This window comes from Narcine bancroftii, chromosome 14 (genome assembly GCF_036971445.1).
Source record: "Narcine bancroftii isolate sNarBan1 chromosome 14, sNarBan1.hap1, whole genome shotgun sequence".
NCBI lineage: Eukaryota > Metazoa > Chordata > Chondrichthyes > Torpediniformes > Narcinidae > Narcine > Narcine bancroftii.
Window position 1 is genome coordinate 5,544,050 of NC_091482.1, and position 15,207 is coordinate 5,559,256.

Below are 15,207 nucleotides of genomic sequence, written 5' to 3' on the forward strand. Positions count from 1 at the left end.
CCCCTGTATTATCCCCATCCCCAATCTGCCTGCTCCAGGACTCCACTGGCCACCTCTTCATGGGCTTCAATTATTTCCCGGGTGTCCTTGGGCCAACCCAAGAGGTGGAAACAGAGAGCACAAAGTGCCTGCTTCGTGGCGGAGTGAGGGGTGAAGGGGAGCAGGTGGGTTGGCCAAGCCACCGCCAGAGCTCCATCATGGGGCCGCTCCAGGCACCTCATGGGACGGCTCCGGCACCTCCTCGTCACCGTTTATGGTGAGCTCCAGCACCTAAAATATTAGCACTGCACCCCTGGGCCAGACCAGCCATGATCTCGTAGAATAACGGAGCAGGCTTGACAAGCCAGAGAGCATTAAACCAACCGACGCTAGATTCAAAGCTGTACTCCAAAGTGCTGGAGAAACTCAGCAGGCCATGCTGCTTCCACAGGAAGTAAAAGGCCATGGGGCATTTAGAACATAGAACACTGTACAGGCCCTTCAGCCCACAATGATGTGCTGACCCAAGAAAAAAACAAAACCCTCATACACCTCTATTTTTCTTCCATCCATGTGCCTGTCTGAGTCTCCTAAATGCCCAGCCTCCACCACCACCCCAGCAATGCATTCCAGGTACCCACAACTCACTGTCTCCCCTAAATTTTCCTCCCCTCACTTTGTACAGATGTCCTCTGGTGTTTGCTATTCCTTCCCTGGGAAAAAAAAGATGCTGCCTGTCTACCTTATCTATGCCTCTCATAATCTTGTCGACCTCAATAGAATTTTGGGCCTGAGCCCTTTGTCAGAAAAACAGGTAATGGCCTGAATAAAAAGGATAAAGGGGGGGCGGTGGAAGGAGGAGGAGAGGGAGTCAGGGGAAGGGGAAGGAGCATTGGCTGAGAGGTGATACAGGTGGGAGGGTAGAAAGTGAGAGGGAGAGTACACCCGATAACCTGCTCCTGCTCCCATTTTCTACATTCCATTCTTGTGCTGAGTATACTGACTCAAGACTCAAATGGCGACCCAGACCTCTGGCCCAGCAAGACCATGGTTTTGGGTGTCTGCTGCAGGCTTAAGCTCAGCGGAAGGATCGTTGGCCCTTGTGTGTCATGAGAAGCGACGTGAGCTCGGTGTCAGTATCAAGGATTTATGATCCTGATCTGAGTGGATCAGGACTTCCTGTTTGACCTTTAATTTTAAACAGCGCAGGCAATAGATATAATGAATGACCTGAATTCCTGTCGGGGACCTTTTACAGATAGCCTCAACCTGAAAAATGATATATATCATCTTTTTATTTTGTTTCCTCTATGTGTGTGTTTAAAGTTTAATTATCAATTGTTTGTTATAAATTACAATTGTATTTTTTCTCCCCCCCCCCCACATTATTTAACAATCAATCCCCTTGTTTGCTCATTAAGATCATGAAACTCAATGGAATTTGATCTTTCTTTAGCCGTCGCTTGCTTCGAAGTGAATTTTTAAAAAATAAAACATATATGTCTTTCCTTCTCTTGGTATCCCGGTGGAACACATTTGCTCCTGCATCACTGAGTGCCAGAGGCCTGCATTGGTTACTGTAATAACGCTGGAGTGCACAGGCTTCGTGGGGCCTAAGAACTGGGCCTCGGAACAAGAATTGCTCTGAAGGCTTCAGGAATTTTAGATTAAGCTCCAGGATAGTGCAGCAAAATCACAAGCCCAATTAAAAAAATGCTTTTAAGAAATAATTCTTTTACAATTATTTTACTCTTTTCTTCATGCAGGGAAAATAAAGGGCAACTTGACCAACAGGCAAGAATCATTCAATCACAAAACGCAGCACGTGCTTGCATTCCAACTGGCTGGCAACCACGACGAACGCATGAGGTGGTCAATGAACGAGGGAGGGCTTGATGGGTTTCTCCAGCACTTTTGCAATAGAAGGGCTCGGGCCCAAATCGTTGACTGCCTTTTACTTCCTATGGTTACTTCGTGACCTGCCGAGTTTCTCCGGCAATCTTGTGCACTACACCAGATCCCAGCATCTGTCCAGAGTTTTATTTTAACTTGGGCACTGAGTTCAGAACAGACACGTGTGGAGGTGGTGGGGGGGGGGGGGGGGGGGGGAAGGACCTGTTCCTGTACTGTACCATTCTATGATCCTATCCCTCGATTCTAATACTTTTGTAATAAAAGAAACATAACATTTACTTTCCTAATTACTTGTTGCAGCTATATATTAGTGTAGCAGTTAACGCAACGCGACTGGGGTTCAATCCCAGCACTGCCTGTCAAGAGTTTGTACACCCTCCCTGTGTCTGCGTGGGTTTTCCCTGGGACTCTGGTTTCCTCCCACCCTCCAAAACGTAATGGGGGTGCAATTTTACGACACGGGCTTGTGGGCCAGAAGGACCTGTTACCATGCTGTATGTCTAAATTTTAAATGTTGGCTTTTACTAGGTAATGAGCACATAATAACAATAAATCTTTCATTTAAGAATCTCTTGCTTTCTATTTTGACATATCGAGAAGGAGGACTGCTTAATGATTCATCTCGTGGTTCGTCTTCATCCCCCTAAAAGCCTCTGAATACCCTCCACTGTTGTTACACTCCCTCTTAATTTATATAGCAATAAACGTGCACATGTCACACCCGGTTCACCAGAGCTCATCGTTGATTGGGGTTACTAATAGCTGTGGGGTGAAAGCAATGAACCTGAATCTGACTTGAAATGAATCCTTCCAGGGATAAGCAGCCTCTACTGATCGATTATCTGCCTCTTGTCAGCTTCAAAACCCTGTTGGAAACACTGAGCCTACACTGGAAGACCCTGTTGTTCTTTTTCACTTTTCGGATGGTAACGTGGTGGACGTCTGAGTACCTTCACTAGGGTCCATGACAGGATCTTCTGGTACACCACCTTGCAACCTCAGTCGTGGTAGGGGATTCTAGGACAAGAGGCCACAACTTCAGGATAAAAGGGCGTCAATTTAAAACAGAGATGCTGAGAAATTTCTTTAGCCAGAGGGTCATGAGGCTGTGGGAGTGAGGTCGTTGGGTGAGATTGACAGGTATTTGCTCAGTCAGGGCCTTGGGTTATGGGAAGAAAGCCGAGGAGTGGGGCTGAGTGAGAGGATGGATCAGCTCATGATCAGATGGCGGAGCACACTCGATAGGCCGATGCCCCTACTTCTGCTCCTTTATCGTGAATTTGTGAACCTGCGACATCCCAAAATGAAACACAACAGCACAGAAACAGGCCCTTCTGGTCTGTGCCAAACTATTTCCTGCCTAGTCCCAGTGACCTGTACTCGGACCAGAGCTCTCCACACCCCTTCCTGTCAAAATTTCTCGTGGATGCCAAGATGGAGCTTCACCCTGCAGCTCGATCTCCAACCACTCTCTGTGTGAACAAGCTCTCTGAATTTTTTTTTAGACATCCAACACAGTAACAGGCTTTTTCGGCTCACAAGCCCATGCCACCCAATTACACCCAAATGAACTACAACCCTCCGGTCCGTTTTGAAGGGTGGGAAAAACCGGGTATTTGGAGGAGACCCATGCAGACACGGGGAGAACGTACAAGCTCCTTATGGACAGTGCTGAATTTGAACCCAGGTCAATGATGCTATATCAGTGTCACACTAATCACGTCATCCTGATGTCACCTTTAACCCATGCCCTTCAGTTCTTATCTGATTTGGAACAGTTAGGGGGTGACAGTTGTCCCATTGAATCTGCGTGGGATCCATTCATTGCCTGGTTCTCCATGGCAACCATGGCCACTCAAGCACCCATCTTCTTCACCCCTGACTGTTTCCATCGCCCCAAAGGTTGCGCGTTCCTGTTTGGCAGCTGAGCACCTACCTCAAAGGGGGTGAGCAGGGGTTTGGAAAAAGCCGTCCCCCAGTCGATGGAAAGTCTCGGACAGGCAACCTGGACCCACCTAGAAGAAGGACACAACCCCACATTGAATAATGCCTTGTCAGCAAAGCTCTGATATATTCCCACAGCCAACAACAGCTAACATTCAAGCGGTGCCTGTGGCTCAGTGAAACATTCCAACGCAATCTAATAAGACAGGGGCCTTTATTAACAGTAACAAATTAAATCGCAACTCCAATAACAATCTACGTTTATGAAGGGGCTTTAATGTTGCAAAATGTCTCAAGACGTTTGCATTTTAATCAACTAAAATTTGACACCAAGGAGGAATTAGGATCAATGTACAAATATTTCCTTCAGGTTGTGCGTAATGTGTTCAGTGATGAGGAGCTTGGGAGCTGAAGGCTCCTTGATGGTGGGTGCATGGAGTTGGAGAAGTGCAAGGGGTCAAGTGCAGTACATGACATCACATACAACCATGAGATTCATTTTCCTGCAGGCGAGGCAGAATTACCTCTTATTAGTCGTGATAAACTGTACACAATTAAACAAATAAAGAAATGTAAACAAACTGACTGTGCAATACAGAGAGAGAAAAAAAATCAATGAAGTGTAAATGTAAGAGTCCTTAAATAGTTTGTTGTTGAGGAGTCTGATGGTGGAGGGGGAGCAGCTGTTCCTGAACCTGGTGGTGTGAGTTTTGTGGCACCTAGACCTCTTTCCTGATGGCAGCAGTGAGAACAGAGCATGTGCTGGGTGGTGTGGATCCTTGATGATTGCTGCTGCTCTCCGACAGCTACGTTCCCTATAGATGTTTCCATTCAACCTTTCAAGTCTATGCCAGCTCGCTGAGCAATGCCCTCATACTAATGCTCCCTACATCCTCTTCTCCTTCCATCTCTGCCAACTGCTCCCAGATTCCACCACTCACCGATACACCGAGGACAATCGACAGTGGCCAATGAACCTTGGTGATGTGGGTGGAAGCCGGAGCACCCCAGGAAGCTCACGGGGTCACAGGAAGAACGTGCATGGGCCGCACCGGCAGTCAGGATTGAACTTGGATCGGTGGAGATGTGAGGCAGTGTCTCTGCCAGCTGGGCTACCCTGGTGCCTAGACAAAGCCCATCTCTTCCACGTTCCAAAGTGAAACAGGAAAGTCTGCAGACCCCGTGGTTGAAGTAAAAACACAAAGCTGGAGAAACTCAGCAGGTCAAACAGAGATAAAGATACATAACCAACGTTTTGGGCTTGTGACCTTATGAGCAAAATGTAGGCAGGCCCCCGAAGGATTTGACACAGACTGGGATATTGCTTCACTGAGCACTTTACATCAGTCTCAGGTATCTCCCAGTGGACAACCATTTCAACTCTGTGCCCCACGCCTATGCCGAAATGTCTGACCATGGCCTCAGACACTGCCAAACCAAGGCCACATATAAATTGAAGGAGAAACACCTTATTTTCCATCTGCACACTCTCCAAGTGAATGTCATTAATGTTGATTTCTCCAGATTCTTCTAGCCTACCCATTCTCCATCTCTTCCTCATCCCTCTGCCTCCTTTCCTCCAGGTCTCCACCCCCTTCTCTCTCCATTCACAGATCCATCCCCCCTTCCCCAAGCTCAAAATGTTGGTGATGTATCTTTATCTTTGCTACATGAAGTCCACTGTTTGACCTGCTGAGTTTCTCCAGCATTGGGTTTTATTTTTCTTCCACATTCCTGGCTTCTACTTACTTTCCGTGACCCAGAATTCCAGAAAGTTTGACCCTGTACCTTCCATCTCCCCATCTCATCCTTTTAGCCTTCATTCAGATTGTTATAAGCTCTGTCAAATCTAGCCCAGGTTGAGCTCCAGAGAAGTCCATTTACAAAATTAAGGTCACTACCTGACCTTGTTATCTGTTGCAGAAGCCACTTTCAATCCCACAATGTCCTTTCCCGACTGATTAATAAAGAATATGCTTGTCTCCGCTTCAGCAATGGGTCAAAGGAGTCCATCTTGTTCCTTTCAGCCTTTTGCATTGCTTTCAGAATGTTTTATTCTATTCAGGTCACTCCTTTTTCCTTCCCATTAATTAGACTGCTCGTGTGTAGCACCATGGACAGCAGCCCTGCTGCAGCTTCGGAGACAAGTCTCATTCAGAACAGCAGAGGCAGCACATTCCAGAATGTCTGAGTGTCCAACCCTTTGTCCATCCTTCCAGATACTACATGTTCATGATGCTCAGGACTGAAATGATTGGGGGACAGTGGGGGAGAGGGGAGAGGCCGTGAGGGGAGAGGAGGGAGGGAGGAGAGAAATGGGCAAGGAGGGAGAGGAGAGGGGAGAGAGGGAAGAGAAGGGGAGGAAAATGTGTAAAAGGGGCAGGGGGAGAGAGGAAAGGGAGTAGGAGAAAGGGAGAGGGGAAAGAGGTAGGAAGGGAGAGGGGTGAAAGGGGAAAAAAGGGAGTGGAGAGGTGTTGAAGGAAAAAGAGAGGAGAGAAGGGGAGAGGGAAAGAGAGGAAGAGAGGGAGAAATAGAGGTGTTCAAGAAGAAGTTGGAGAAGCAGAGGGAGAGGGGGAGAGAGGTGGAATCAGAATGAGAGGGATATCTCAGACCTTGGTTCGATCTCTGCCCAGTGGCACTTGTGGCAAAGTAGACATTAGTTGATTAGGAGTGAAGAAACGATTGATAAATGAATCAATTGCTTGGATTCACTTCAGTGCTGCTCCCTGAGCATGTGCAATGTCAGGGTCAAATGGCAGTACATGGCTGGAAACTGACTTAGTGTGCACCCTATGTCAGTGAGTTTCTACACACGTTTGAGCACCAGTGATCTTAATTCAATGACGCAGCTCATTGCAACTGTGCACACATCAGACTCTGTCACACTGTCTGGGAGTAAACCACAAAAGTCTGCAGATACTGTGATTGTAGTAAAAACACCAAAATGCTGGAGGAACTCAGGAAGTCTCGCAGCGTCCATAGGAGGAAAATATATATTACTGAGCCCTTAAGTGATCAGGCCCGAAACATTAGTAATAAATCTTGACCTGATATGGACGCTGCAAGACCTGGTAAGTTCCTCCAGTATTTCTGTGTTTTTACAGAGTATCTTTTTGGATCTAGGTAATTTCAGAACACAGGTCATTGCAGGCAGCACAGGTACCTGGTTAAAGCGGTCTCTCCAAGCACCAAGAAACAATGGATGAGCTGGCAATTGGATAAATGACAAGACAGCCAGGAGAGGACACAGCATTTGGGCAGACTATGGGAGAACAGATGTCCTGGCACTGGGTGACAAACGAATGGTCAACATTTCAGGTCAGACCCATTCATTAAGACCATAAGACCAAGGAACAAAAATAGGCTATTCAGCCCATCATGACCTGATCTATTTTCCCACTCAGCCCCACTGCCCGGCCTTCTCCCCATAACCTCTGATGCCCTGGCTAATCAAGAACCCATTAAACTCTGTCTTAAATACACCCAATGACTTGGCCTCCACAACCACCTGCGGCAGCAAATTCCACAGATTCACCTCCCTCTGACTGAAGAATTTCCTCCGCATCTCTGTTCTAAGCGAAAGCCCTTCAATCCTGAAGTTGTTCTCTCTTGTCCCAGACTCTCCCTCCACAGCAAACAACCTTTCTACATCCACTCTGTCCATGCCATTCAACATTCAAAATGTTTCAGTGAGATCCCCCCTCGTTCTCCTAAATTCCAACAAACTCAGGCCAAGAGCTTTCAAACTCTCCTCATTTCTGGAATTAAATCTCAATGAGCATTCTATTTCTCCCACGGACGCAGTTTGGCCTGCTGACCTTGTCCAGCACACGATCCGCTGCTTCACTTTTCAATGTCTGCCGTCTTTCGTCTCTCACTGAGACATGACGAATGTCTGGGCGCGCGACAGCCCAGGACAGGCATACCCTGCGTCTGAGTAGCTGGCCTTGACACATTGCCTGGACACCAGGTTAGGACTGACTGGCCAAGAACCAGGTTGCACCTGACTGCCCAGAGGCCAAGACTAAATTGCTGAGATTTACAGAGATCAATAAGCAATACAAACATTTGTCTAACGTTCTTCTAAGTCAGTGCTGTCAGAAGCTTGTACCTTGGATGGCTTCAGAATGTGAAACAATCTGACAGTGGCAAATAGATCTGTTCGAGCACTCTGAACTATCAGGTTGGGGAGGGTTGAGTGAAAGGGCTGACCGAATATTGATTGAAACTGTGCTGTTAATTAACAGAAAGCATGAGTTCTCTATTCAGGTTACACAAAATAATTGAACAAAACAAAAAGCTGCAAGTGTCACACACTGATGACATGGAGTCATGTTCGCCTTGTTCCTGTGTGATTTAACCATCATCCAGAGTAATCAAAAGTGAAGTACAGTTACACACGAACCATGCACTGCCTAAACAGCCCATCTCCTTGTTTGGTTGACACCATCAATGGCATTCAGCCAGGGGTTCAGACCTCACAGCGGGTTTGAGATATCAGTCGAGGTTTCAGCATCATGTGAACACATTAAAAAGAAAGAGCAAACAAAGAATCGCTGGAGGAACTCAGCAGGTCAGAGTAGAAATGGTCAGTTGACATTTCGGGGAGATTATTCAAAATTTGGAAGGTGCAAAGGGACTTGGGAGTCCTTGTGCAGGATAAAGGTCAAACTCCAGGTTGAGTTGGTGGTGAAAAAGGTGAATACAATGTTGATATTTATATCTAGAGGACCAGGAGGTAACAGCAGGGATGTGATGTTGAGGCTTTATAAGGCACTGGTGAGGCCTCACTTGGAGTAGTTTTGGGCTTATTTAAGAAGGATGTGCTGGCATTGGAGAGGCTTCAGAGAAGATTCACAAGAATGAGTCCTGGAATGAATGGATTTGCATGAGGAATGTTTGACGGCTCTTGGACTGTACTCCTTGGAGTTCAAAAGAATGAGGGGACCCTCATAGACATGAGCATTTTGAGTAGATGAAGCATGGTAGAAATGTCAAGGACATGACGGTAAAACTTCAGGATGAAAGGCGCCCAAGAGATGTGGAAGAATTTCTTTAGCCAGGGAGTGGAATTTGCTACCATGGGCGGCTGTGGAGGTCAAGTCATTGGGTGTATTTAAGGAAGTGATTGCAAGGTATCTAAATAGTAGGGGTATCAAAAATTATGGGGAGAAGGTAGGGGAATGGGGCTAAGTGGGAGAATGGTGGAATGTATTCAAAGGGGCGAAAGGCCTCCTTCTGCTCCTATATCTTTATCCAGAAGAATAAAGATTAGGTGAAATTACATATATGATCTGACAGTTCTAGTGAGGTGAATTACTGTTGCAAAATAAATAACACGGCATCCATTCTCTGTATTTCAGAATCCACAAAAATGAAAATACAATCATATAATCTGCTTTTCTTACATGATAATTGTTCTGGAATAAATAAAAACACAATGCTGGAGAAATTCAGCGGGTCAAACTGTTTATGTAGCAAAGAAACATAACCAGTGTTTCGGGCCTGAACAAAATGGTGGTGGTGGGGTTGGGGGGAAGGGTAGCGGGAGAAGCACAGTCCCACAGACATGGCTTCTCTAAAATGGAAAAACACAATGCTGGAGAAACTCAACAGGTTATATTCCAAAGGTACATCGACTATTCGGGTGCCTGTCTACATTTTGCTCATACCTTGCCCAAAATGTTGGTTATGTATCTTTGTTACATAAAGTCCACTGTTTGACCTGCTGAATTTCTCCGGCATTGTGTCTTTAGTTCAACCATAGTATTTGCAGACTTTCGTGTTTTACTCCATTGTTCTGGGATAAACAATGTCGTGGAGGGTCAGCCTGGTATCAGAGACAGAAGACAGTGGTTTTAAATCCCAAAGTCACATAATCTGGGCTAATACTCTCACAGTTTGTGTGAGGGAGAAGCTGCAGTTTGAATGTGAGACTAATCCAAGGTCCAAAACATCTTGGAGCGACCATATCATATCCTCCAACAGAGTTAGCAGGTAAGGAACTCTGACGTCCAATCATTGTGCAATCGCTAATACCAATAAACAGATTCAAGGATCTGTATCATAGACCACAGAACAGTACAGGCCCTTTCAACCCTTGAAGTTGTGCCAACCTATATATTCCTACTAAAAAAAATGTAAACCCTCCTGACCTTTAACCCTCGATTTTTATTTCATCCATATGCCTGTCTTTCTTTCTTTGGCTTGGCTTCGCGGACGAAGATTAATGGAGGGGTAATATCCACGTCAGCTGCGGGCTTGTTTGTGGCTGACAAGTCTGATGCGGGACAGGCAGACACGGTTGCAGTGGTTGCAAGGGAAAATTGCTTGGTTGGGGTTGGGTGTTGGGTTTTTCCTCCTTTGTCTTTTGTCAATGAGGTGGGCTCTGAGTCTCATAACTGCCCCTATTGTTCCACCACCACCCCCTGGCAATGCATTCCAGGCACCCACCTCTCTCATGTCTCCCCCAGACTTTCCTCCCTTCACTTTGTATAGATGTCCTCTGGTGTTTGCTACTCCTGTCCTGGGAAAAAGACACTGGCTCTCTTCCTTACCTATGCCTCTCAGAATTTTGTAGGCCACTTTGAAGTCACCTCTCACCCTTCTTCGCTCCAAAGAGAAAAGTCCTAGATTGTTACTGATTTTGGTCAACTTTTCATTCGGATCCAAAACGAGTGTGGTGAGTTTTTGTGAGTTCCTGCATGGCACACCAAACAAGACTTTTCACTGTACCTCTGTGCACATGGCAATCAACAATTCAATTATCGCACAAGTATTTGACAACATTCACTGGGAGTGTCGCTTAAATGGGGCTCCAAGAATTACCATCCATTGCACAAGATCTTGGACCACTATCATCAAGAAGGAGGTACACGATAATCAAAATCAGGACTGCTGGGCTTAGAACTAGCTTCTTCCCATGCTGGAAAATTGATGAACAGTATCCTGCGACCTCTTGAAAATCACTTATAAATGAAATGAGTGAATTATTCCAAAATATTTATTTTATATTTTATCTTTATGTATACAGTAAAAACTCAAGCAACCAGCAAAAATTGTGGAAAAGAAATAGGTTAAAAAAAATGGAGGTTTAAAGTTGGCGCACCTCACCGTTTGTTTTCCAATCCATGCAAAGCACAATCTCACACAACCGGAAAATTCACTTATCCAGCAACTACCAATCCCTATAGGTGCCGGATAGCAGGGGTTTTGCTGTATTCGTGATTATTATCTGCTGTGTGCATGCATTGTAATTCAGGGAAACTCTTTTGTCTGGTTGTATAGATACAGTGAGATGATGATAAACTTTTTAAAAAATATTTTAGTTTTGATTTTCCAAGACTCACACAAATCCAAAACAGTACAATCTTTTTCAACATGATATATTACATTCAGAGTCCATTTTTCCCCACCACCCCTCTCCTTTCCCCCCCATACCCTAATACCATAAGGAAAAGATTATGTAAATTAAATAAACATAAAGATCCAAAAATCTAGAGTCACTGACCTTTAAAGAAACCAAATATAAACCCAGAGTGAACAAAACCACATCATCTGCGCCACGACCCACTTATCTCACTCATTCCACTATTAGTACGGATTTTTACCTTTCTTCTATTTAGCACTAATGTGCTCCAGATAAGGCTGCCACACCCTAACAAATGAGCCATATTTCCTCCTTAAATTGTACGTGATTTTCTCCAGGGAAATGCAAACTCTGTATCTCTGTATTCCATTGTGTAATATTTGGAGTTGCCACATGACAAGGCGACCTTCATAAACTGAATTTGGTATTTGGACAGTTTAAAACTTATGTCCATAATGTTTCCCAAAAGATACAATTCCGGATCCTGTGGAAAATCCACCTTTGTAATTTTTTTCAGAAGGTCCCCCAGGTCCTCCCAGAAAGATCTCACCTTTGTACAGAGACAGGCCGAGTGGATAAAGGTTCCAATCTCCACATCACACTCAGAGCACATTTCTGAGATTCTGGTTCGGATTGATGCAATCTTGGTGGAGTGAGATGATAATCATCTTGAACTTGACCTGACTGGTTTTCTGGTGCTTTACTTGCTGCTATGATTCTTCAATTGTGATCATGATGAGGCTTCGAGAGTTAATGCTTGGCTAGAAGAAAACTTAGGGACTCTTGAAGTTGTGAGAGGTGCTGTGTAAATGCAGGCTGTTCATTTTTTTCATTCAAGTTACAACAGGAAACAGAGCACAAGTTATCATAAGGAGAGCCTGCATCCACAAATGGGGTAGCAGTCTGGGAGAAGGTGCCTGTACTCAGGGAGTTAAAGGCCCAAGCAGCTGTTTGCAGTTTGACATCTAATAGCTTGCCAGTGCCTTCAACAAGAAACCAGAAGATGTATTGAAGTTAGCTGATGGATATTACTTGACGTGCTTGCCAGTCGCAACTTGTGAGTGGAGAGAAATTGCTTTTATGTCAGGTAGAACTGCGGGAGAACATCATAGCTGACATTTGGTCCAAATAAAGCACGTCTGTGTAATTCTGGGAAACCATGCAGGCCAGAAGGAGAGCTAGGTGGCCCACATCCTTTACTGGAGCAAACCTAAATTAATCCCACCAGCCTTCGCCTGCTTCGAAGCACAGAATCATACTCACCTCCCTTACTTCCCTTATTCTTCTCCAAGGGCCACTGCTTACCCTTGGTGATGGGTTTAGACCACTAGTCCTTGCATCATTAACTGAGTTGTCACTATATTAAACCCCAACGGCTTTTTTTGAAAAGAAAATTGAGAAACAAAGATTGCGCGAATGAGAGGGTGAACTGAAGTAAAATGAGGGGAAATCGGACGCAGAACATTAATTTAACAGTCGCAGAGACTCGATGGCTCAAGCTCCTGCAATTCCATGTCAAGTCTCAAGTGCAGTCCTTTGAGAGTGGGCCATGCCAGCCCTGTGCCTTGCCACGGGTTCAATGTCTGATCCATTCTCAGCCTTTTTTTCTGGCTATGCCCCACACACCCAGGATTCTGCTCAAAGTTTATGGGCCCCCTTCCCTGTGAAGCAGTCAAGTTTCAGTTTCTTCCATACTTCTACCGACTACATCAAAACATATTTATGCTACACGAGATGAAAAGAAAACAAGGCATTTTCTAAAATGTGTTGTGGCCTCCAGGGTGGCCTTAAGGGCCCCATTGAGAATGGCTGGACGAGACAACCATGAGCTATTTTATATCAGCCCCTTTATGCCCAGTTAAACAGCACAATCAGACACCAAGTTATTTGTTGCATGTCATTAACTTGTACAAGTGTCACCATTGTTATGAGCTTGTGCATGAGACTCTGTGTGTGTGTGAGAGAGAGAGAGAGTGCATGAATATGAATGGATAAGCATGTGTGTGACTGGATTATTCTATGATTACATGTTCTTGGGTACAAGAGTTGTTTGACTTGCATCAAAAAGTCCTGTAATCGTCAACACTTATCGATCTGCCAGATACAAAGGTTACTGGCAAAAACACCTGACAAAGATTGATCTGTGATGGGAATTGGAGGGTTGTCATCTGGGTGGGGAGGGGGAGGAAGGATCTAAATGGTTCCAAGTGAGTGGGTGGAGGAATGACCTTTGTCGGAATGAACAACAATTTGTTCAGACCCGTGAGTGATTTGTGAAATACACAGTGTGATAGTTTCAAAAACAAGAGCATAATTCACTCAGCAACAAATTCAGGCAAAGCAATTTTGTTCATTACAGGGACCTCTCATTGGACTGGATAAATATCGTCTTCAAGTATTGACTAATCTTGACAACATTCATGATTTCATAATAACTGCCTGTATATTCCAGTTAAGTGGATTGTTTTTTTTTAAAGTGTAAGGTGTCTCTTATTCATTTACACTGTTGTAAGACTGAACTTGATTTCACTCAGTGTTAATTATTCCACCATGTTCTCAAGCTGTGCCAAATCTTTCAAGGCTCCTTTATATTGAATACAGTGTCAAATGCACAATGAACAACATCACTGAGAACTGTAAAAGTCTGGAGAACAGAAGAGCAGACGTCTTCCCGTTCTCTTATTATCATCTAAAGTACCATTTCATCAGACAGGGACAGCTGGGCCCCTATGGACGCATGGACACACGGAAATATAAACGAGAGGACATCTGTACAAAGTGAAGGGAGGATGGTTTTAGGGAAGATATCAGGGGGTCAGAGAGTTGTGGGTGCCTGGAATACATTGCTAGGGGTGGTGATGGAGGGAATTTAAGAGACAGGCATATAGATGAAAGAATAATAGAGGATTATGAGGTCGGGAGAGTTTCGTTTTTTTTTGTTGGTAGGTATATATGGGTCAGTACAACATCATGGGCTGAAGGGCCTATACTGTACTCTAAGGTTCTATGTTCTATGGAGCCGATCGCAGGATTTCCACACAGTGAATCCTGCTCTCTCACCCCATTTCTCTTGTAGGTGTTAATTTTGGGCTTCGCTTCCCAACATTCAATGCAGATCCCCGTGCAGACGTAGCCCCTTCCAACAGAAGGAAATATGGGATTGAGCAAAAATAGGCTTGCTGTATTGGCTTTACATCACTGAATAGAGTAAATATAACCCCGAGATTCTTTTCCCTGCAGGCGAGGCAAAATGACCACTTATTGGTGGCACACAAAAAAAAACTGTACACAATGTGCACTGATGGCACCAAGATCAGGAGGGAAAAAGTCCAAGTATGAATGCAGAAAATGAATTTTCAATGAAATGTTGAATTTCATGGTTTTGAATGCTTGAAGTAGACTTAAACTATGACAGGAAATCACAAAATAGGCAATATCTAAAAAGTGGTGTGTGATAAGAAAATTTCAAGGTGATTTTTGTGATCAGCAGCCCAAATTCTAAAAAATAAACCCAAAAATGTTCAGGATCTTTGTTCTCCAGTGCAGAAGCTGACAACACAGAGGAGCTCCTTCAGCCCATTAACTGGCCACAACCCATGGGTGTGTTGTTATCACATCACTGCTTCCAACCCAAGCAATAAAAACAAAAGACAACTATTAAATTAATTTGCTTCCTCTTTAAGCCACTGTTTTTTTTTTAACAAATTTCAATATCTGGCTCATTTAATTGGGTAATTTATTAGAGACTCTGGTAAAAAAAAATCAATGGCAATTCCAATAGGATGAACTTATTAGTGAATGGTGATGAAGGGAATGAAGCATGAGGAATCCCTCAGGATGGATGTGGTCTGGAAGCATTCCACATGTAGTTAACGCTTTCCACTCTGTTACCCGACGTTACTTATCCAGGCAACCACTCTCCAAATGGTGATTGCTTGCGTGACGATTCAGTTCTAACGCCATTACATTTATGCACAGAAATGCTGGAGGAACTCAGCCGG

At 44.6% G+C, this 15,207-nt stretch overlaps 1 protein-coding gene across 14 annotated transcripts in view; it reads right to left on the reverse strand.

Moving 5' to 3' along the window:
* Window positions 1-15,207, reverse strand: part of dph1 (diphthamide biosynthesis 1) — a 745,916-nt gene that overhangs the window by 27,108 nt on the left and 703,601 nt on the right. For 13 of the 14 annotated variants that reach the window (XM_069911783.1, XM_069911789.1, XM_069911788.1 and 10 more), the window contains one exon: window positions 3,830-3,908. The exons of the other annotated variant lie outside the window; for it this stretch is intronic. In XM_069911783.1, the coding sequence (XP_069767884.1) occupies window positions 3,830-3,908 (79 nt within the window). The remainder of the gene's footprint in view (window positions 1-3,829; window positions 3,909-15,207) is intronic. 14 annotated transcript variants of the gene reach the window in all.